The 25,460-nt window shown below is 41.8% G+C and overlaps 2 protein-coding genes across 2 annotated transcripts in view; both read right to left on the reverse strand.

Moving 5' to 3' along the window:
- The window catches only part of LOC308393937 (protein NLRC3-like), a 133,423-nt gene that overhangs the window by 95,051 nt on the left and 12,912 nt on the right, over window positions 1-25,460 (reverse strand). The gene's annotated exons all lie outside the window — the stretch shown is intronic.
- LOC308393841 (NACHT, LRR and PYD domains-containing protein 12-like) overlaps window positions 16,566-25,460 on the reverse strand; it is a 317,425-nt gene continuing 308,530 nt past the window's right edge. Inside the window, exon 14 of the mRNA XM_080877862.1 lies at window positions 16,566-17,469. Coding sequence (XP_080733988.1) covers window positions 17,460-17,469 — 10 coding nt within the window. The 3' untranslated portion in view covers window positions 16,566-17,459. The remainder of the gene's footprint in view (window positions 17,470-25,460) is intronic.

Raw genomic sequence — 25,460 nt, forward strand, 5'->3', positions numbered from 1 at the left:
GAGCTTGAAATCATTCAGTGTTTCATCATCTGTTCAGAGCTGAAGAAGGTTCAGAATGTAGAAGTTTAGAAAATGGAAACTCCAAACAGCTGAAGCCAACAGGAAGCAGCTTCAAACAGGAAACTGTGCAGAGTTTCAGACTATATGTCCTGATGCAGCCAGTTGGATTTTGGAGATTTGAATCTCTGTTCTGTGACTAAGTCCTTGAATCATTTCTTCCAGTTGGTCCAACAAGACAGACTAAGTGTTGGACATGTGTTGTCGCTCCATTAGGGGAGCTTCTAAATGTGATGTGATGGCCCCTCTGGGTCTGTCAGGTCACAGCACTGAAGAGAGCTCAAACTGGGCACACACTTGTTCCAGTCTGGACCAAAGACTCTATACTGGGACTGAGGGACTGCTTTGACTGCACCCACTGGGACTTTTTAAAGGCTCATGTTCTCACTTAGATCATCGATTTCTACTTACATTTCTTTCTGGGAAAAATGGGGATTACTTTGGAAACAGGAAGTATTTTCCCCAATAAGCAGCCCTGGATTAGTAAATCACTCCAACATGTTCTCAGGCAGAAGAAGCTGTCTTGTTATGAGGGAGAGAAGAAAAAGATTGAGGCACAGAAACTTGTTGAAAGAGAGATAAAGCAGCTAAAATCAGGTGTCAAAGTAAAGCAGAGGATGAGCTGAATAAAGGAGACTCAAGGCTGGCTTGGAAAGGAATGAAGTCCATGGTGGGGATGCAGAACAAGGAGCAAAGATGAATGTGATGCTGAATCAGCAGAAGACTTGGACTCATTTGATTCCAGCTTTGATATCATTGATTTCAATGAAGAGCTTTGTGATTGTAGCAAAGGGCTGGTAGCTCTGAGAGTCCCACTGATGAGGTGTTTGTGTGGAAATCTCTTAGTGGGACCAAAGAGAGAAAAAGCCCTGGTCCTGATGCTGTGGGAGGGAAATGATTGAAGTGTGCTGTGAGGAACTGCCTGGGAGATTTTCACACATTTTCCAGTCCTCCTTGGAACAACAGGAAGTTCCCAGCATATGGAAACAAAGGTTAAGTGTCCTATGGCACTCAGTGATGATGGTGCTGTGGCCCCACCACCTCCACCTCTTTGTAAAGGAACTAACTGTCATCTGAAGCTTCAAATGGGACTAAGACTTCCTCCACTAGGTGGCAGTGTCTGATGAGAAAGTGTTAGTGGAGCTGGCCTGGAGTCAGAAACAGGAAGATGCAGGATTTGGGCTGAAATGGAGGAAACCTGGTCTTGTTAGGAGAGACGGCATCCATCCCACTTTGGATGGAGCAGCTCTCATTTCTAGAAATATGGACAAATTTATTAAACCCCCCAAAATATGACTATCCAGAGTTGGGACCAGGAAGCAGAGTTGCAGTCTTACACGCTTCTCTGCAGCTTCTCTCCTCCTGCTACCCCCCCAAAAACCCATCTCCATAGAGACTGTGTCAGCTTCCAAAAAGACAAAAAACAAACTAAAAACCAGCAACAAACAACTTAAACATAAACAATCACAAAGAAAGAACAATACAGTATCCACATCTGAACCAAAGAGTAAAACAGTGAAATGTGGATTATTAAATATTAGGTCTCTCTCCTCCAAGTCTCTGTTAGTACATGACTTAATAATTGATCAACAAATTGATTTACTCTGCCTTACAGAAACCTGGTTGCAGCAGGATGATTATGTTAGTTTAAATGAATCAACACCCCCGAGCCATTCTAACTACCAGAAACCTCGAAGCACAGGCCGAGGGGGCGGTGTGGCAGCAATTTTTCACACCAGCCTATTAATTAATGAAAGACCAAGACAGACTTTTAATTCATTTGAAAGCCTGATGCTTAACATTGTCCACCCCAGCTGTGAAACTCAGAAACCAGTCTTACTTGTTATCATCTATCGTCCACCTGGGCCTTACACAGAGTTTCTGTCTGATTTCTCAGACTTTATATCTAATTTAGTTCTGAGCTCAGATAAAATAATTATTGTGGGTGATTTTAACATCCATGTAGATGCTAAAAATGACAGCCTCAACATGGCATTTAATCTGTTATTAGACTCAATTGGTTTCTCTCAAAATGTAAAAGAACCCACCCACCACTTTAATCACACTCTAGATCTTGTTTTAACATATGGCATCGAACCTGAACATTTAACAGTGTTTCCTGAAAACCCTCTCCTGTCTGATCATTTCCTGATAACATTTACTTTTACAATAATTGATTACACAGCGGTGGAGAGTAGACTTTATCACAGTAGATGTCTTTCTGAAAGCACTGTAACTAAGTTTAAGAATATAATCCACCCACTGTTATCATCTCCAATGCCCTGTACCAACACAGAGCAAAGCAGCTATCTGAACGCTACCCCAACAGAGGTCGATTATCTTGTTAATAATTTCACCTCCTCACTACGTACGACTCTGGATACTGTAGCTCCTGTGAAAACTAAGGCCTCAAATCAGAAGTACCTGACTCCGTGGTATAATTCTGAAACACGTACCCTAAAGCAGATGACTCGTAATCTGGAGAGGAAATGGCGTGTCACAAATCTAGAGGATCATCATTTAGCCTGGAGAAATAGTTTGCTGCTTTATAAGAAAGCCCTCCGCAAAGCCAGAACATCTTACTATTCATCACTGATTGAAGAAAATAAGAACAACCCTAGGTTTCTCTTCAGCACTGTAGCCAGGCTGACAAAAAGTCAGAGCTCTTTTGAGCCAACCATCCCTTTAACGTTAACTAGTAATGACTTCATGAACTTCTTCACAAATAAAATTTTTATCATTAGAGAAAAAATTACCAATAATCATCCCACAGATGTAATATTATCTACAGCTACTCTTAGTACCATTGATATTAAGTTAGACTCTTTTTCTCCAATTGATCTTTCTGAGTTAACTTCAATAATTACTTCCTCCAAACCATCAACGTGTCTTTTAGACCCCATTCCTACAAAACTGCTCAAAGAAGTCCTGCCATTAATTAATTCTTCGATCTTAAATATGACCAACCTATCTCTAATGATCGGCTATGTACCACAGGCCTTCAAGCTGGCTGTAGTTAAACCTTTACTCAAAAAGCCATCTCTAGACCCAGCAGTCTTAGCTAATTATAGGCCAATCTCCAACCTTCCTTTCATATCAAAAATCCTTGAAAGAGTAGTTGTCAAACAGCTAACAGATCATCTGCAGAGGAATGGTTTATTTGAAGAGTTTCAGTCAGGTTTCAGAGCTCAGCACAGCACAGAAACAGCTTTAGTGAAGGTTACAAATGATCTTCTTATGGCCTCTGACAGTGGACTCATCTCTGTGCTTGTCCTGCTAGACCTCAGTGCAGCGTTCGATACTGTTGATCATAATATCCTATTAGAGCGATTAGAACATGCTGTAGGTATTACAAGTACTGCGCTGCAGTGGTTTGTATCATATCTATCTAATAGACTCCAATTCGTGCATGTAAATGGAGAGTCCTCTTCACACACTGAGGTTAATTATGGAGTTCCACAGGGTTCAGTGCTAGGACCAATTCTGTTTACATTATACATGCTTCCCTTAGGCAGTATCATTAGAAGACATAGCATACATTTTCACTGCTATGCAGATGACACCCAGCTCTATCTGTCCATGAAGCCAGATAACACACACCAATTAGTTAAACTGCAGGAATGTCTTAAAGACATAAAGACCTGGATGGCCGCTAACTTTCTGCTTCTTAATTCAGATAAAACTGAGGTTATTGTACTCGGCCCTGAAAATCTTAGAAATATGGTATCTAATCAGATTCTTACTCTGGATGGCATTACCTTGGCCTCCAGTAACGCGGTGAGGAACCTTGGAGTCATTTTTGACCAGGACATGTCCTTCAACGCACATATTAAACAAATATGTAAGACTGCTTTCTTCCATTTGCGCAACATCTCTAAAATTAGAAATATCCTGTCTCAGAGTGACGCTGAAAAACTAGTTCATGCATTTATTACTTCCAGGCTGGACTACTGTAATTCATTATTATCAGGATGTCCAAAAAACTCACTGAAAAGCCTTCAGCTAATCCAAAATGCTGCAGCAAGAGTCCTGACAGGGACTAGAAAGAGAGAGCATATTTCTCCTGTTTTGGCTTCCCTTCATTGGCTTCCTGTTAAATCCAGAATTGAATTCAAAATCCTGCTCCTCACATACAAGGTCTTAAATAATCAGGCCCCATCTTATCTTAATGACCTTGTAGTACCATATCACCCTATTAGAGCGCTCCGCTCTCGCTCTGCAGGCCTACTTGTTGTTCCTAGAGTATTTAAAAGTAGAATGGGAGGGAGAGCCTTCAGTTTTCAGGCCCCTCTTCTGTGGAACCAGCTTCCAGTTTGGATTCGGGAGACAGACACTATCTCTACTTTTAAGATTAGGCTTAAAACTTTCCTTTTTTCTAAAGCATATAGTTAGGGCTGGACCAGGTGACCCTGAATCCTCCCTTTGTTATGCTGCAATAGATGTAGGCTGCCGGGGGATTCCCATGATGCATTGAGTTTTTCCTTTCCAGTCACCTTTCTCACTCACTATGTATTAATAGACCTCTCTGCATTGAATCATATCTGTTATTAACCTCTGTCTCTCTTCCACAGCATGTCTTTATCCTGTCTTCCTTCTCTCACCCCAACCGGTCGCAGCAGATGGCCGCCCCTCCCTGAGCCTGGTTCTGCCGGAGGTTTCTTCCTGTTAAAAGGGAGTTTTTCCTTCCCACTGTCGCCAAAGTGCTTGCTCATAGGGGGTCATATGATTGTTGGGTTTTTCTCTGTATCTATGAAGCGCCTTGAGGCGACTTTTGTTGTGATTTGGCGCTATATAAATAAAATTGAATTGAATTGAATTGAATTGAAAATGGGGAAACGTGGTTCGCACTAGTGCCTTAAAGCAAGAAGGTTGTAGGTTGAAGCTTGTTGGCCTTTCTGTGGAGGTTGGATGTTCTCCCACAGTCCAATGAAATGCTGCTTAGGTTCATTGGTGCTTCTAAATTGGCTGTAGGTGTGGATGTGAGAGAGTGCTTCTCTGTCTCTCTCTGTTGGCCCTGTGATGGACTGCTCACCTGTGCAGGTGGACCACGCCTCTTGCCCTATGACAGCTAGGGCACAGGCTGCAGCCCTGTGAGCCTAAGCTGAATAAACAGTTAGCAAAAATGATCCATAGATGGCCTGAAATCCCCCAGTTAGCAGTTTGGTAGATAGCTATGACATGCTAATCCCATCCAGCAGCTGTATTCTACCTGTAAGCTGATCCCTGCTGAGCCAAAGCACTTTTTCATATACAAATTACAACCTTTAATAGAAACCTATTGGTCAGCATCTTATTAGCCTGCTGTTAGCTTCATTCCACAGAAAACTGAGAGAAACTAACAGAGTTGATAAAGAATAAAGAGAAATGTGCTGATTTAAAGCCTTTGAAGTGCTTCAGATGATCTCTGTCCACTTCTGTCCACTCATTCATTCATGTAAGCTTTCTAATGCAGCTTTGATCTTCACAGTCTGCTTCATGAAACTCATTCTAACCCTGAATGTCAGAGTGTTCCTCCTTCTCTTTCCCATCATTCATGCTGGCAGTGGAGGAGATTTGGATGTTGGACTGTGTTTTGGATGATGTGTGTATGTTTGTGTTGGACTGCTGTCTGTAAAGCAAACGCACATTTTGCTTTGGATTTCAGTGTCAGACAGACTTTAAGGTGGAATGAAGAGTTGGAGAGTTTCACAGTGAATTATCCAGTGGAGGATTTTTCTTCTTCTTTGAAGGTTTGAAATGTGAACATTGTTCTGCTGCAGTCAATGGACTAAACCAGAGAAGAAGAAAACAGACTTTACCATGAAGATCCTCAGTGTGGATCAGTATAATATCAGCCTGATGTCTGCAGTTTAGTGTCAGCACAACTTTCACATCATATTCATCTCAGCACAACTAAAACATGCTGACTGACCTCAGAGTTTCAAGTCCACATCCTGGACTCTCCAGGAAACCACACAGATGCTTCACTCCTGAATCCTGCAGCTTGTTGTTGGAGCTCAGGTGCAGCTCTTTCAGATGGGAGGGGTTGGACTTCAGTGCTGCTGCCAGATAATCACAGCTGATCTCTGACAAACCACAGCTCCTCAATCTGTATAAAGAATGAAAGATGTAAGTTTATTAGACAAAGTGTGAGCTTGAAATCATTCAGTGTTTCATCATCTGTTCAGAGCTGAAGAAGGTTCAGAATGTAGAAGTTTAGAAAATGGAAACTCCAAACAGCTGACAGAGTTCATACGCCTTTGTCAGGGTCAAATTCAAGCAAGACCATGTGAAAATTAAAACACATCATCCTAGGTGAACTTAAACACCTTTGTTCCCCTTTTGTTAAGACATAGAAAAGTACACCACACAAAAATACTGCAAAAGGAAACGGTCGCCTTATATACATAGTGTATAAACTCAAAATGCACATTTCACTTCAAATTAAGATTAAGGCTTTGAACAGATCACATAGTTCAGTTCAACATATAAGACTTTAAGAATGCACAAGCATCTACTTAAAATCTATTTAATTTATCATCCATGATATTATTTTGTACAATTCCAATGTATTTTGTTCATCTCCCTTAAATAAACAGGCAGTCTTAAAGTATGAAATATTCATATACAAACACATATAAATGTGTGTACTGTCTCAGTGGCTGATAGTACCCCACAGGCCTCAGTGTGAGCTTGAAGACATTTATAATGTTTAAGTAGTTTAATGTGCAGGTGCTGACGATAAACACATTTTGAATGAAAGCCGGGGAACTTTGGTAGCACAGAAACAAGTGGCTATTCTTTGTGACTATATGGATCACTCACAATACCATTATTTCACACAAAGGCACCAAATTAATACTCAAAAAAGCTGCAGCAATACACACAAATATAAACAGTACTTGGTGACAACTTTGCTTTTAGCCTTTAACCCTTCTTGACTACTTTTGATGTGGCCTCTATATTTTACCTTTAAAAACAGTTCATCTTGCCAATCTGTTATTTTCTCATTTTGACCAACTGTATCAGCACAATTTATCTAAATTCAGACAAAATTTAAAATACAAGTAGAAAGTGATATTTTGACTGTAAAAACCACACACATGTTTAACGAATCATCTTCATAACTTGAAATGCAAATAGAGATTGTACATTTTTAAAAATACGCACACGTTTTGCAAACAACAAAGTTATATGGTACTATTTACCAAAAAATGCAGCCAAGGCTCAGACGTTTTTCATATAATCATTTCAAACTATTTACAGAACAATCAGGTGTCAAACAATAGTTTGTGTCACTCTAACACATATGAGAACAGCACAGGGATAAACCTGCAGGTCTGACAGCAGGTGTGTCACTCAGCGTTTACACTGCAATCTGCCTTTGTTGGCTTTAAGGCAGCAACTGTGACGATCACTAGTAGAACTGACACACAAAACAAAACAACAGCTACACACTAAATACACAAGACAACAAACTAACTTGAGACCAAACACGGTAAACGTCACAAATCTCTCACGTATCAAAACTCTCTCTCTCTTTCGCTCACTCGCTCTCTCTTGCCGGTCACTCCTAAAACTTCCCCCTTTTGCTAAACAACCAAATGTCATGTTTCCATATCATTTTTGATTGGTCGACATGGTACATTTTCCCACCTATAGGGCTTTGGAGCGTGATGTCACGGGAGATGGGCCACGCCCCCTTCCGCCATGACAGTAGGCCAGCCAAAGGATACCATTTCAGCTATGGATCGTACGTGTTGTGTTGTCGGTTGCAACGTTAGATCACACGATCGTGAAGGCAAGAAGCTGGATAACGGGCTCTCTTTTCATCGTTTTCCATCCTGGAGGCAACGTGAGGGATCCCATGTATCCGATATTACTAAACAAAGACGTCAGGCTTGGATTGCAGCGGTGAGACGAGCGGATATCGAGTTCTCTGCAATCCCCAGCTTTTTGTTGGTTTGCTCACGGCATTTTCTTTCCGGTGAGTTCTAAATTAATTCATATCACTCTTGAAAGGCTTTTAGTGTTATTTTCAACGTGCTGAGGTCATAGATAATGAGATAAAACATGCTAATGTGTGATGCTGCACAACCACATCATGTCGACTGAGTAGCTTATGATTTGGCATTATTGCAGGCAAACCAGCATATGAAATGGATGTAACAAATCCAGACTGGGCACCAACACTGCACATGGGGCATGACGACATACCTGTATCAGACTCGGACCGGCACTCAAGGCGTACGCAACGGAAGCGAAAAAGAGCACCCATCGGAGGTAAACACCCCCCCCCCCCCCCCCTAAAAACATACTAAATTGCTATCACTGTACACTAATCCGCACATAACTTCCAGATGAATCACACACCTGTCATTGGAATATTGGTGTACATTTACCTTATGTCTAATTTTATCTTACAGGCTTTCGTTATGCAGCTGCAGAGTCTGAAGGTGTGCCCCGTGCAGAAGTGATTGATGAAGATCTGACAGAAGACCAACAGCAAAATCACAATGTCATGGAGGCAGTGGACAGCAGTTGTGTTGGACAAGTGGAGGTGAAAAGTGTGTGACGTTACGTGAAAAGGGAAAGACCATCTCTGAATTGAGGAGGGGGCCTAAGGGTACATCTGTCACCATCTTACATGCTGTGATTGCAGCCGTTCCCCAACTCTCTGTGAATGGGACTCATGACCATTGATCAGTGGTTGTTGATCAATGGTCATGAGAATTTGCATAATTAAGATTAAGGAACTGACCTCCCAGCCCATTGTTCCTTCAGTGGGCAGGTTTCAGTCATCATGCAAATGTCCTGTTTATAAGATTGAATCCTGCAGTCAGCTGAGACTGAAGGAGTCACCTGGATGAGAGACGAAATGTTTCTCCCACAAAACGCTACGTCCAGATGAACTGAATCAACTTTTGGAGAAAGAAGTTGAATCAGTATTTCAGCTTTAAGAGGGTATTTTAACACAAACATCAGTCCTTCTACTTAAGTATGTTTGAAACTTTGTTTACACCTAAATTAACTTTACTGTTAACCAGTTTTCATGTTTCTGTAATCCACCAGTGTGCTCATGCTTTTTTAAGTGAAAACATATTTTTAATGATCAAATATAATTATGTTTGTTATTTGTGGATTTTAAATGTCCTTGACAGAGACAGATGATGATCATTATCCTGCACTGTGCTCTCAGGTTTGGTCGAGCTAGCACAAAGAATGGCTATGTTGAACTTCCTCCTGGGATCTACACTAAGAAGTGAGTCCAACATTAGCAGGGTCTCTTTCCTTTATCTGGATTCACTTTAGCATTCACAGTCACGTGAAGCTTGTTATTAACTCGATAAGTCAACCCAGGGTTTCAGCTGAGCGCTCACATGAAACACATGGTGTTGGCAGCATCTGATCAATCATATTCATGGAGACGTGTATCAGCAACAGAGCAGCTGAGTTTGCAGAAGGAAGTCAAACTAAACCACAGGAACAATATGAGGAGATTACACACATAATAAAATACTAGCAGTAACACAGCTGCTGCAGACAAATCAGTCGTGTGATCGTGTGTGAGAGGAGAAGGACTGTAAAGGAGTTTGGTGTTAAAAGCTCTGTATGAATGTGGGAGACTTTGAAGGGCTTTAAAAAGGCCAATATAAAATAAAAGGCAGCAAAATTGCTGAGTGTGAAAGTCACCAGACTTATCAGAGCTCTGTGATTAAGACCTGTAAGAACACCTGTTTGTACTTGTTGGCATTATATCAAACACACACGTATATTAAGCCTTTGTTTGAACTCTGGTTGAATTTGTTACTTTCAGACTGTGAAACATCACAGAGGCTGCAGCTGCAGATCTTTTATTCACCTGGAAATTTACTTTAAATGTTAGATGGAAAATGTATTGCTCAGTTTAACCAAAGTAAGAACAAGAATCCATAAACCTTCATAAAGACAAACATCTCCCAGAACATTGAGGTGCTGAAGTGTCACTGAAGGGAAAAACTATTTGTCCTCCTCCATCCAGCAACACCTGAAACACCTGAGTGGAAGCTCCTCCCTACACTGTGTTTGAAGCAAAGCACAAAGGAGACACCTGCTGGAGCAGCTGGAGTCCTACAGACACTCAGCCTCTTCACTACACAAACACCTCCTACAACATCCACTCTTTCCACTCTGACTGCTGTGTTTGTGGAAACACTCCAACACACACCGCTTCACATACCAACATAGAAATGTGTGAAAAAGAGCTGAGCTGATATTAAACATGAGGATTTATTCAGAAATACAGAGTCAGGAACAACATCTAGACACACATTACCTCTCAGCAGCAGAAGAACAGCCTTTAAAGTTTATATCAAAATCCTTTGACTCGTTGCTCTTTAAGGAAACACAGCTGGGTTCAGGTCCAGGAGATTCTGGCCTCTTATTGATCCTAAAAGAAAAACAATTGTCGCGTATTCAGAATATTGAGGATGAGAACAAAACAACGAAGGTCCAGAAGAATTAGGTCAAACGATGATATTAATGAACACATGCGTAGGGAGATGAACACCGTTACACAATCAGCGTCGATCTCCGCCCAAAAGCACACAAGCAGTTGCTTTTATAACATCAGGGTATTATTACGCCCCCTCTTGCGTCAGAGCAGATACTTGCATGAGTTAAAAACACAAATGTTCTGTTGACAACTTTTGACACAGTTTGAAAAGAACATCGTCTCCACGCCAGGTGCTTCCTGTAGCTCGTCTTGCTTTCACTTATCCCTGGAACATCAGACGCACGTCCTGCAGCAAACTATCACTTATGCAGGCACAAAATGCAGTTACAAGCAAAATATGTCTGAACTCTAACCTAGAATATAAGTCTACCTACGGTGTGTGTGTGTGTGTATGTGTGTGTGTGTGTATATATCTCGACCTCAATTGCACTCTGTCTCACCTCTCGCCTACTAAAGCTCACACCCAGACTCTCATATGTGTAACAATTTAACTGAAACTATATGTGTAATATATTGAATAAATGCTTTAATCAAATGCCACTACTCAAAGCTCAATAAAAAGGATATAAACGAATAAAAGATAATAATGAATACTTGTATCATGTGTGTTTTGTAAGCGTGTAGGCAATCCTTCCATACCTCTAAGTCACTTTGCACAATAGATCGGCATCGCGACATCGCGCCAGACGAAGCTTCTGACCATCAATTATCAGACTGAGCTTAAACTCTTTAAAAGCACAAACTGCAAGATGTGTATAAAAATAGTTATAACTGCACCTGGAATAAAGGTTAATATGGGATTATGATAACACCTGTAAAACAAGTTTTAACGTAATACCAACAGCATCAATAAATGCTTTGATGAAATGATGATTAATGCAATGGTAATGATAATGGTTATGACAGTAACAGTAACATATCTCCCTGATCTCCACACAATAAATGTAACAGCTTCATGAGACAGGAAGGAAAAAATGGAAATGTTAAATTAAAGACATGATGAACAATCTGAAACTCATAAAAATAATGTACTTACTCTTTGTCACATAACAGTCTTTTGTTAAACTTTTCAATAATACCCTTTGACATGTTGCTCTTTAAAACACACTTTTACTCCCTGACCTTTGACCCAGTGTGACATGTTGACTCACTACCTCAGACAGCTTAAAATAGTCTTTTTGTTTTTTGGTGCTGCCTAAAAGAACCGTAAAATATCTGTCCTATATACAGTTATGTTCATATATTTTTGTACTACATCAGGAAACTCAAAAACATAGTTTGTAACATTTTAATCCTTATTTTTAAAACTGTTTTTGTCATTTTTCTTCTCCCATTGCATCAAAAATCATTATTTACACTGAATAAATGAGTCAGCAGCTCTCTTACATTGTTGCTGCAGGTTCATTACTGAAGAATGGAGGTTGTTCTTTGGACCAGTCACTCCTCACAGACACACAGCTGGATGCTGCAGATCCTACTCCATCCTTTTCCTCCATCTTCTTGATGTCAGGGTGGAGTTAGTCTGAGAGGTAAACACACACACTCAGAGGTGCTGTTGTACTGGAAGCATCACACTGACGGGTTTCTAAAGTTCTCATTGATCATTTCATGGAGTTTCTGTGGTAAACACTGTCCTGTGACGTATGTGTCATGGTGAGGGTCATGAGGGCTAACCAGCCCCACTCCTTACTCCTCATATTTCAGCCTGAAGCACAATAACAGCCTAAACCTAACCAGGAGGCTGTAACCTCAAAGGGACTTCATGGTTAGAAATAAAGGTTCAATGAAATGAAGCAGATCATAAAAACATGAGTTCCAACTTTAAAAGAAGCATCCACACGATGACGGCACAGCAGAGGAGCACTTTCTCTAACACACTGATTCAGTTCCACTGACACAAGGACACACACAGGAAGGCACACACACACACAAGCCTTTATAAGAAACAACACAATCATCTGCGCTTGACTTGTCAATCCAAGTCCTTAGCCCATGAGCCCGCGGTATCAGACCACAGATATTCCCTTACTTTGAAAAAATAAAGCCAGTTTTCAGAACAGACCTGATGTTTATGCTACAGCCTGTTTACCAATATAATCAATATCAGATATCAGAGCAACAGAAACCTCGGTGATCAGGACGCTGGGACTGAGAACAGGAAGTGGCTCAAACGTCACAGTTTCATAACGTCACCCTGAACTCCACTCACGGAGTTTCTGTCGCCATTGTAGTTTTTAAAGTCCCGTGATAAAGGCGGGTCTTTCTGTGAATCCGCACGCTCATTGGCTAATAGCTCGAGATTGACACATCGTTATCCAATGAGCGTGCGGGAACTTCCGACATAAAGTTGTTTCCTTTGAAAAACCAAAGTCTGATTATTTTTGCCTCCACTGACGGAGCCTGTTGTTCCCGCCACAGAGACACAGTAATGTCAGAGCGGTGTTAACACTCACCCTGCCTCAGCACAGCTCTCACTCTCCTCCTGCTCTCTCACACTAAACGGAGGCTCAGCTAAACTCACTTCCTCTCTACTTACAGGAAACCAGCGCTCAGAGGAGCCGACCGGCCTCACATTTCACCCACAGACACGAACAGCGTGGAATTATTTTATGTCATAAGAAGAAACATATTCATGTAAACACTCACCTGCCTCAGCTCCACCTTCCTCCTCCTGCTTTCACTTTCACTGCTGCTCCCTAAACACAGAGGATGCTGGGACTTGTAGTTGTTTCCTTCCGGTGCGGTCTTCCTCTTTGTTTGTTTGTGTTCAAGTTATTTCGATCATGTAAACATCAACAGAACACGTGAAGCCACACAGAGTTTGTATGTCGAGGTGGGTAGGAGGGTTTGAGGGTTTGGGGAGGGGTCAGAGGGAAGAGGTCTCTCAGTCTTGACAATCCACATTGATGGCATTGCATCTTTCAGCGTGTTTGTGGGTCGATTTGGATGCTCCAGGGCCCTGTTTCAGGAAGCCGGTTTAGAAAACTCAGAGTGAAAAACGATACTCAGGGTTGAGTAACCCCGAACTGTCCAACTCGGAATATTCGGTTTCAGAAAGGCTGATAACAATTAGTTCAGTCAACGCGGAGTTGCTTTAACCCCAAGTGAAGCGCGCGGACGAGGATACATAAAGCCCTGATAAGCGGAGCACAGATTAAGCGAGTCACCATGGAGACGGAGGGAAAGAAGGCGCGGTCAATGTATTTTACAGCGCTTGAGGCCGAAATTCTGATGGCAGCATATGCCGATAACATGCAAATTCTGTGGAAAAAAGTAACACAGCCACAGCTGCAAAAGAAAGGGAGCATGCATGGCAAAACATAGCCGACAGAGTCAATGCGTGAGTGTTAATTTAAACATTGATCTAGGGATTTCCACCCATTCAACACGTTATTTTATCATATGTTATTTTATTTGTTATTTTATACATTTTATTTTGTGATGTGATGTGAGCGCAGGTGCAACCCAACAGGCCCCAAACGTTCCTGGCAGCAAGTAAAAATGAAATATAAAAATATAGTCCAAACAGGTAAGGTGTAATTGTATTATGAGCCATAGTGCTTGGTCTGTTTGTCCGATGTAAATCAATTGCAGTTAGAGGCTACATTAATTTTCTTTCTGTAAGCACTTATTGAAATTATCTGAGCACATTACAAGTACATATTTGCTTACTCTGTATGCTCAAATGTGACCCGTTATAGCCAACAGAAAAAAAGCGGAGGCCCGAAAAACAGGTGGGGGTCCTCCACCACCACCACTCACAGAGGCTGAGCAGTTGCCCTCAGCCAAAACAGTGGGCGCCCTGTGGCCGAAGGCATCTCTGCGGGGACATCCTCTGAGTCAATAACCCCGCAAGACACAAGTGCCTACATAGGGGGTAAATTCAAAATAATACATGATGTGCATACATCCTTTCTTCACAGTCACCTTTGCAGTGCTACTCATTCATTTGATAAACTCTTTACCATAATGAATTATTTTGTAGTGAAGTTATTTTCCGACTGATTTTGCCTTCCCTCAGTCTTGGTTGTCTTTGAGAGCATAATGACAATGAAGTGTAAGGTGCTTGGTATGTTTGTTAATTGCCATTTGGTCCCTTGTAAGTTATAAGTGACCTGTATAAACCTCATATTCTATCAGTTGATGGTGGTGGTGTACTGCATCTGGTGCAGCCTCCTGTTGAGCCAGACCAACATGCAGTTGTGAGTAATACTCCACAGATTATATGAGTTTACAGTAGAACAGCAATGTTGTTAATTTCTTTACTGCAGGAAAATAATGAAGAAACATTGACAGCTGTTACAGAGGAGGAAGCAACAGAGACACTTTATGAGGTTTACATCTTTTAATACTTTGTGTACAGGAAATACAGGCGACCAATAAAGCCAGTTGAACAAAAAATCTGTTTATTCTTCTTTCAACATGTTGAGGTGATGGGTCAAAGGAAATGATTGTGACATATGGTGTCTCTGACTGCTCTTCCATCTTGTATGTCCGTGGGAGGGTCAGGATGTTCATGGTTTGGATCACTGCTGATGTTTGGTTCAGAAGGACAGTGTTCTCCTCTAATTGTGGCAATGTTGTGAAGAATCACACATGCCACAATAATGTCACATGCCCTTTCTGGGGTGACCCTGAGTCTTTGCAGGCACTGGAACCGGGCCTTAAGCATTCCGATAGTCATTTCAATTCTGGCTCTTGTCCTGCAATTAGCCAGATTATATCGCTGCTGTGGGCCCGGTTCAGGGTCAGGGTAAGGGGTAAGCAAATAGGGTAAACATGGATACCCCCTATCACCAAGCAAGTAGCCAGTGAACTCTCCTAAGACAGAAGGATACACTTCAGTTCAAATGTCCTTGAAGCAATTGGTCTTTATATATTTTAAAGTATTCTCAACTCACCATGTCCAAATTTTGTGCTCAGTGTACATTCACGGAATATTTGTGAGTCATGGACAGAGCCTGGCCACTTGGCTTCCACATTTGTGATAATGTTGGCAGCATCACATATGATCTTCACAGTGCAGAGAACACAAATTAGCATCCATTACTATAATGAAATAATTTGTTAGTTTGAAATGCTACAGGGAACTATGTACCTGTACATTAATGCTGTGGAAAGACTTCCTGTTCACATAGTCTCCTTCATTTAGTGAAGGAGCAATGATTGGAATGTGAGTGCCATCTGTACAGCCAATCACGCCTGGGAACCATGAAAATAAATGTAAAATTTAAGTAGTAGTTCAAGTATCACCACATCATAAATTAAGTTTTGGTCATCCTGATACCTGCAATTTTGTGGCATCCCTCTTTGATAAATCTTGTGGGTCTATGACCGGGGAACACCACAGACGAGTACAGGAGACGTTTCAGTGCAACTGTAACATTCCTGACTGCCCGACAGACGGTAGCCTTGGAAACGTGCTCAGCGTCACCAATATTATACAGAAAGCTCCCGTTTGCAAAAAACCGAAGTGCAATACAAATAATATGTACAGAACTGAGAGCATGTCCGCGATGTGTCACATGAGCAATATATGGCCTGAGGATGTTATCCAAATAAATTATAGATTGTGCTGAGAAACGGTGACGTTCGCACAGAAACTCATCAGGAAATGATAAAATGTCCAAACGCGCTCTGATCACTCTCTCCCGGCGGAGAGCTCTGCGGAGAATTTGGGCTTCACGATCTACTGGCTCTTCAAGGAAGGAGCACGCCATGTCCGACACTTCCTACTGTCAGGTTTCCGACAAAGGGGCGGAGACAGTCAGGGTTAGTTGTAGTAAACCTGCTAGGGGGCAGGTTAGCTTCACGGCGTGTGTCGTCATAGTGACTCACTCAGGCTTCAGCTGAACTCGCTTTGTGAAACCGAAAACCCGGAGTTTTCGTTAACTCAGGGTATACTTACTCAGAGTTTGCACTAAACCGGCTTCCTGAAATAGGGCCCTGAGATCAAATATATTTTCCTTTGTGTTTGTTTTCTTCACATTTGTGGCTTTAATGTAGTGTTACATCCTGTTTGTTTGCTTCCATCTGTATACATGTCCAGATTCACTGTTATGTTTCTATTCTTACATTGCTGTGTGATCACTGTTCCCTCTGCTGACTGATGTGACCTTTTGTATCTCACACTGATACTTGTCATATTTGTATCTGCGCCTAAAAGATAAAAAGTTTTCCATGCTAAAACACAGCTCCACCTCCTGCAGTTCTCCCTCTGAACCACTAGATGTCTCTGTTATCTAAATGAAGACGTGCAGCACAGCAACCACAGCAGCGCTCAGATCACACGTGTCCTGTTATTATGTATAAAAGCATGAAACAGGTGAGACAGGTGGGATCAATATTAATGTTGTGGAAATATATGAAAAAGCAACAGAAGAGTGAAAACATTTCCTGTTTCTAGAAAGATCTTTCAGCTCACAGCTGCTCACAGACTGTATTTACAAGTGACAAACTGCAACTCTACAGTACATCTACAGTATATATCAAATATATTCTGTATTCAAATCTATTGAGTGATGTTTGAAAGTCTTTCCAGGTGAGTTTGATCCAGGAGGGTCTGAAGCCAGAGTCAGACAGAGACTGTGCAGAGACTGTAGAAGGACAGAGCAGCAGCAGAGCAGTCCAGATACACTGATGATCCTCTGTCAGATCCAGAGGGACACACAGGGATGATGCTGGACTCTACATTGTGTCTGACAGTGGAGCTGTTCTCAGAGCAGTTCACTCTGCAGCACTGACAGTCATCTGCACTTCTTCTCATTCCTCTGTCAGTCACTGCTGGATGAAGCTCTCCTCTCCACCTCCCAGTAACATGGCCCAGTCAGAGCATCTCTACACACAAGCTGCTGCTGCTTCAACCTCTCTGGATCATCAGGACACAGCTCCTCCTCTCTCAGCACACACACCGTCCTGTTTACCATCATCAGCCCCACCTGCAGAGAGAAGAAGGAAGAGCAGAGGAGATAAACGAGTGTTTCCAGAGACTCTTCATCAGCTGTCAGTCAGTGATGCAGCACATCCAGTATAAAGAGCAGCAGGGACTTCAGTGCTGGGACTGTACTAGGACTCATTGTTGCTTCACTTTTTCTAATCTTTGGATTTTTATTGAAGTTGATGAAAATGTTTTTCCCTCCTAGTTTGAGTTTGGACTTTCATTCATTAGAAGAACCTTGGTGTGTCCACTCTGAGCTCTGTAGGAACCCCAACAACAAGCCCAACAATCCAGATGGACGGTTCCAGCTGTTAACTGGAGGAATTCCATCCAAACATCTGCTCTCACTAAATTCTTCCTCACCTACAGACTGTGTTCTTCACTGCTTTAAACATGGAAATGAATGCAGTCATTGGTCTGCGTGCTGCTTTGTTCAGAGAGCTGATTGGCTGTTGACAGCGTTTGATCAGAGTGTGTCAGCTGTTACTATGGTGACCATAAAGGTCAGAAGCAGGAAGTGTTTGTGTCCAATCCTGAAGCCTGTCACCATTCTCCTCTCACAGCTTCACTGAGAAGCTGCAGCTTTACAGGAAACACTGGATCTTTGTTTCATACTGACTGTGTTTAGTACAATACTGCTGACAGCACCACCCACTCACTCCATCACTCTACTTACCCCAGAGTCTCCAGTCTGTAGTCTGGACTCTGCTGAAGATCAGACAGCTGCTTCACATCTGGATACTTCAGGTTGTTCCAGCTCAGGTCCAGCACTCTCAGATGGGAGGGGTTGGACTTCAGTGCTGCTGCCAGATAATCACAGCTGATCTTTGACAAACCACAGCTCCTCAATCTGTATAAAGAATGAAAGATGTAAGTTTATTAGACAAAGTGCTTGAAATCATTCAGTGTTTCATCATCTGTTCAGAGCTGAAGAAGGTTCAGAATGTAGAAGTTTAGAAAATGGAAACTCCAAACAGCTGAAGCCAACAGGAAGCAGCTTCAAACAGGAAACTGTGCAGAGTTTCAGACTATATGTCCTGATGCAGCCAGTTGGATTTTGGAGATTTGAATCTCTGTTCTGTGACTAAGTCCTTGAATCATTTCTTCCAGTTGGTCCAACAAGACAGACTAAGTGTTGGACATGTGTTGTGGCTCCATTAGGGGAGCTTCTAAATGTGATGTGATGGCCCCTCTGGGTCTGTCAGGTCACAGCACTGAAGAGAGCTCAAACTGGGCACACACTTGTTCCAGTCTGGACCAAAGACTCTATACTGGGACTGAGGGACTGCTTTGACTGCACCCACTGGGACTTTTTAAAGGCTCATGTTCTCACTTAGATCATCGATTTCTACTTGCATTTCTTTCTGGGAAAAATGGGGATTACTTTGGAAACAGGAAGTATTTTCCCCAATAAGCAGCCCTGGATTAGTAAATCACTCCAACATGTTCTCAGGCAGAAGAAGCTGTCTTGTTATGAGGGAGAGAAGAAAAAGATTGAGGCACAGAAACTTGTTGAAAGAGAGATAAAGCAGCTAAAATCAGGTGTAAAAGTAAAGCAGAGGATGAGCTGAATAAAGGACACTCAAGGCTGGCTTGGAAAGGAATGAAGTCCATGGTGGGGATGCAGAACAAGGAGCAAAGATGAATGTGATGCTGAATCAGCAGAAGACTTGGACTCATTTGATTCCAGCTTTGATATCATTGATTTCAATGAAGAGCTTTGTGATTGTAGCAAAGGGCTGGTAGCTCTGAGAGTCCCACTGATGAGGTGTTTGTGTGGAAATCTCTTAGTGGGAGCAAAGAGAGAAAAAGCCCTGGTCCTGATGCTGTGGGAGGGAAATGATTGAAGTGTGCTGTGAGGAACTGACTGGGAGATTTTCACACATTTTCCAGTCCTCCTTGGAACAACAGGAAGTTCCCAGCATATGGAAACAAAGGTTAAGTGTCCTATGGCACTCAGTGATGATGGTGCTGTGGCCCCACCACCTCCACCTCTTTGTAAAGGAACTAACTGTAATCTGAAGCTTCAAATGGGACTAAGACTTCCTCCACTAGGTGGCAGTGTCTGATGAGAAAGTGTTAGTGGAGCTGGCCTGGAGTCAGAAACAGGAAGATGCAGGATTTGGGCTGAAATGGGGAAAAGTGGTTCGCACTAGTGCCTTAAAGCAAGAAGGTTGTAGGTTGAAGCTTGTTGGCCTTTCTGTGGAGGTTGGATGTTCTCCCACAGTCCAATGAAATGCTGCTTAGGTTCATTGGTGCTTCTAAATTGGCTGTAGGTGTGGATGTGAGAGAGTGCTTCTCTGTCTCTCTCTGTTGGCCCTGTGATGGACTGCTCACCTGTGCAGGTGGACCACGCCTCTTGCCCTATGACAGCTAGGGCACAGGCTGCAGCCCTGTGAGCCTAAGCTGAATAAACAGTTAGCAAAAATGATCCATACTGTAGATGGCCTGAAATCCCCCAGTTAGCAGTTTGGTAGATAGCTATGACATGCTAATCCCATCCAGCAGCTGTATTCTACCTGTAAGCTGATCCCTGCTGAGCCAAAGCACTTTTTCATATACAAATTACAACCTTTAATAGAAACCTATTGGTCAGCATCTTATTAGCCTGCTGTTAGCTTCATTCCACAGAAAACTGAGAGAAACTAACAGAGTTGATAAAGAATAAAGAGAAATGTGCTGATTTAAAGCCTTTGAAGTGCTTCAGATGATCTCTGTCCACTTCTGTCCACTCATTCATTCATGTAAGCTTTCTAATGCAGCTTTGATCTTCACAGTCTGCTTCATGAAACTCATTCTAACCCTGAATGTCAGAGTGTTCCTCCTTCTCTTTCCCATCATTCATGCTGGCAGTGGAGGAGATTTGGATGTTGGACTGTGTTTTGGATGATGTGTGTATGTTTGTGTTGGACTGCTGTCTGTAAAGCAAACGCACATTTTGCTTTGGATTTCAGTGTCAGACAGACTTTAAGGTGGAATGAAGAGTTGGAGAGTTTCACAGTGAATTATCCAGTGGAGGATTTTTCTTCTTCTTTGAAGGTTTGAAATGTGAACATTGTTCTGCTGCAGTCAATGGACTAAACCAGAGAAGAAGAAAACAGACTTTACCATGAAGATCCTCAGTGTGGATCAGTATAATATCAGCCTGATGTCTGCAGTTTAGTGTCAGCACAACTTTCACATCATATTCATCTCAGCACAACTAAAACATGCTGACTGACCTCAGAGTTTCAAGTCCACATCCTGGACTCTCCAGGAAACCACACAGATGCTTCACTCCTGAATCCTGCAGCTTTTTCTTGTTAGTAAACCACAGATCCTGCAGGCTGTTGTTGTAAATTGAAGAACAGCTACTCAGGTCCAGCTGTCTCAGATGGGAGGGGTTGGACTTCAGTGCTGCTGCCAGATAATCACAGCTGATCTCTGACAAACCACAGACGCTCAATCTGTATAAAGAATGAAAGATGTAAGTTTATTAGACAAAGTGTGAGCTTGAAATCATTCAGTGTTTCATCATCTGTTCAGAGCTGAAGAAGGTTCAGAATGTAGAAGTTTAGAAAATGGAAACTCCAAACAGCTGACAGAGTTCATACGCCTTTGTCAGGGTCAAATTCAAGCAAGACCATGTGAAAATTAAAACACATTATCCTAGGTGAACTTAAACACCTTTGTTCCCCTTTTGTTAAGACATAGAAAAGTACACCACACAAAAATACTGCAAAAGGAAACGGTCGCCTTATATACATAGTGTATAAACTCAAAATGCACATTTCACTTCAAATTAAGATTAAGGCTTTGAACAGATCACATAGTTCAGTTCAACATATAAGACTTTAAGAATGCACAAGCATCTACTTAAAATCTATTTAATTTATCATCCATGATATTATTTTGTACAATTCCAATGTATTTTGTTCATCTCCCTTAAATAAACAGGCAGTCTTAAAGTATGAAATATTCATATACAAACACATATAAATGTGTGTACTGTCTCAGTGGCTGATAGTACCCCACAGGCCTCAGTGTGAGCTTGAAGACATTTATAATGTTTAAGTAGTTTAATGTGCAGGTGCTGACGATAAACACATTTTGAATGAAAGCCGGGGAACTTTGGTAGCACAGAAACAAGTGGCTATTCTTTGTGACTATATGGATCACTCACAATACCATTATTTCACACAAAGGCACCAAATTAATACTCAAAAAAGCTGCAGCAATACACACAAATATAAACAGTACTTGGTGACAACTTTGCTTTTAGCCTTTAACCCTTCTTGACTACTTTTGATGTGGCCTCTATATTTTACCTTTAAAAACAGTTTATCTTGCCAATCTGTTATTTTCTCATTTTGACCAACTGTATCAGCACAATTTATCTAAATTCAGACAAAATTTAAAATACAAGTAGAAAGTGATATTTTGACTGTAAAAACCACACACATGTTTAACGAATCGTAGTGTTTCCTCCCTTAAATGAAGTATCTACTTTGCAAGTATTGCAAGTTGCCCTGTTGTCATCCATTCTTGTAAAGTATAACCAAACTTTTTAGCGTTTGAGCCGCCATGTTTCCTGCCAGGTAAATGACGCTCCGCAACGTGGTGACGTCATTCGGGGCGACTGGAATCGATAAGGGAATCGTTTGCAAAAATGGCAAACAATTCCCTTATCGAAGGAATTGAAACAGTGGGAACCGGTTCTCAACAAGAACCGGTTTTCGATACCCATCCCTAGTCACAGATCTTCTCATCGCTGGATGATTGTGCGACTGACGTTAGTCTTTCTTTCCAGCTCCCGTGGTCTTATACCTTTACACCCTACCTTCGTGATTTGTGAGTGATTTCTTGTTCCAGTTTATCTTCCCGGACCTGTGACCTCCCCGCGGTACGAACGTGTGTGAGTCGGATGTGAGGACGTGAGCGAGCGTGAGAGAGAGAGCCTTCCCCTAATCCCCTGGAACCCTGGATTTTCCCCGTCACTGTATATATTATTGCACTGGTGTGTTAATAAATGGTGTTCTGAGACGTCAACCTGCTCTGCGCTTGAGTCCCTGCTTTATGTTTGTGACACAAACAGCTGAAGCCAACAGGAAGCAGCTTCAAACAAACACAACAAGAGAAAAAACTCTGAATGTTTCACATTAAAGTCGTACATTTATCATAAAAACAGGACAAAGACTTGAAAAAGTCGTGTTTTTCCTTCCAGGAACCACAAGGCTTCACTTTTAAAGGTGAAGTGTGAAAGAAATGGACATATTTGAAGTCCAACACCTTTTTCCAGTCACATTATTAAAGCAGACAAACTACAAGCTCATTTTCATTCCAACAAGTCATCTTCTGACCTGGACTAACAACACTGGTCTCTATGTGTAGCTGGCTGTGAGACCAGTGCTCAGGGAGCGTCTACAAAGTGCAACACTGAAAGAACATCACACACTCATTTGCTTCCAGCACTTTCACACAAACATCTACTGTCATTATTGTCACCAAACTCTGTGGATCCTTTATTGCAAATTCAAATGGGATCAAATGCTCAGACAAAAGAGGGTTATGAGGAAATATGATGAAATGTTGTGTATTAGCAGCAAGTTATTGAATCATTTTCCTCAGAAACCAAACAAAATGATTGACAAACATGTTTTTACAAACTCAGTGTTGGACTTGGATCAGCAGGATAAGCTGATGTTTAAAGGCATTTGAGTCTCGCTGTATGAGAGTCCAGTTATTACTCAATATTTATGGATGATGTTCTTTCAGTGTTGCACTTTGTAGACGCTCCCTGAGCCTCACAGCCAGCTGAACATGGACCAGCTGACATTACCCAGCATTAGAGGCGGCTGTAAAAAAATGGATTTTCCTATTTAAATGGTTTTAATTTGAATAAAGTGATGTTGATTCATTCAATCCTGAATCGATTTTTAATATAAATGTATTTTGCCAGAATCTCAGGTTAAAGCTCCCAAAAGTATTTCAACAACAAGCAAACAGATAAAACAGTAAATGAGAGCAGCTAAACACACAAAGATGGAAACACAGAGCGTGGATCGTTCACTCGACGGCACGTACACGGACACGCCGTCGGGGCTGAAAGTGGACAGCTCACAGATCCTGAAGCTGCAGGTTTCATCTGCCTCCAACCAAAACTGACTGAACCAGCAGCAGAAGAAGATCCAAACTACGCTTTACGTTTGATGAACATCGTCATGAATTCTCTCTGACTTTGACGTTTACTTCCTGCACAGCTCTCTCTCTCTCAGTGTACTTCAAGAACAGTTTACCTTCAAAAATCTGTTTCCTGCATTATTCACTGCTTATTACGCACCAGTCTGCTGTTGTGTTCACTGCTGTCGGCCTCCCAAAACAAAGTCTCATTTCTGCTGTTCAATACTGAAGAAATTTAAACCTTTTAAAATGATGACAGATTACAAACTCTCAGCTGTGTCTGTAATCAAACCTCTGTAACTTTGCTTCACTTCAGCAGCATCAGCTCATGTTCACATGTTGATTCATGGTTTGCTTCAGTTTTTGATGGACTGCAGAATATTTTGAAGGTTATCTGCTATAAAAAGCCAGAACAGGAAAATCTGCTTCATGTGTTTCTGTTTGATCCTCAGTGACTTTGACACAAAGGCCTCTGCTGTGATGATCACACCTCTGATCAAGTCTCACAGTGTCAGCTTTGTTTTTATACATATGGATATGTGCTGATAAATGATCAGAATTATAATATTTCCCACTGTCTGCTGTGTGCCGTGACCTTTGACCTGCTAAAGACAGTCAGCTGTGGATTATTCATTGTTGTGTCTGATACTTAGAACTGTGAGGAAGAACACTACACAGTTAATCAGGGTCCCCTCTCTCTGAATCAGGAAAGGTGGGCAGGCCGCGTGTGGGCCGCGGGCCATACGTTGAGTCTCACTGTTTGAAATGTGAACATTGTTCTGCTGCAGTCAATGGACTAAACCAGAGAAGAAGAAAACAGACTTTACCATGAAGATCCTCAGTGTGGATCAGTATAATATCAGCCTGATGTCTGCAGTTTAGTGTCAGCACAACTTTCACATCATATTCATCTCAGCACAACTAAAACATGCTGACTGACCTCAGAGTTTCAAGTCCACATCCTGGACTCTCCAGGAAACCACACAGATGCTTCACTCCTGAATCCTGCAGCTTGTTGTTGCCGCTCAGGTCCAGCTCTGTCAGATGGGAGGGGTTGGACTTCAGTGCTGCTGCCAGATAATCACAGCTGATCTCTGACAAACCACAGTCCCACAATCTGTATAAAGAATGAAAGATGTAAGTTTATTAGACAAAGTGTGAGCTTGAAATCATTCAGTGTTTCATCATCTGTTCAGAGCTGAAGAAGGTTCAGAATGTAGAAGTTTAGAAAATGGAAACTCCAAACAGCTGAAGCCAACAGGAAGCAGCTTCAAACAAACACAACAAGAGAAAAAACTCTGAATGTTTCACATTAAAGTCGTACATTTCTCATAAAAACAGGACAAAGACTTGAAAAAGTCGTGTTTTTCCTTCCAGGAACCACAAGGCTTCACTTTTAAAGGTGAAGTGTGAAAGAAATGGACATATTTGAAGTCCAACACCTTTTTCCAGTCACATTATTAAAGCAGACAAACTACAAGCTCATTTTCATTCCAACAAGTCATCTTCTGACCTGGACTAACAACACTGGTCTCTATGTGCAGCTGGCTGTGAGACCAGTGCTCAGGGAGCGTCTACAAAGTGCAACACTGAAAGAACATCACACACTAATTTGCTTCCATCATCCAACCTGAAGAGGAAACAGAGACGCCTCCCCTTCAAAGTAAAAGCTGCTCCTTTTGGACACAGTATCAAAGAAAGTCTACAGTATAACATAGAAAAGACAGAACAAAGTTTTGGTTGTTTTTAAATTGTGCAGAAATGAAACTACACTAAGCTCAATTATGTGACAGACATTTCATCCCATGTCAGTTTGGCCTCATCCTGGGCCGG

This window comes from Rhamphochromis sp. 'chilingali', assembly GCF_963969265.1.
Source record: "Rhamphochromis sp. 'chilingali' genome assembly, chromosome: 1".
Taxonomy (NCBI): Eukaryota; Metazoa; Chordata; class Actinopteri; order Cichliformes; family Cichlidae; genus Rhamphochromis; species Rhamphochromis sp. 'chilingali'.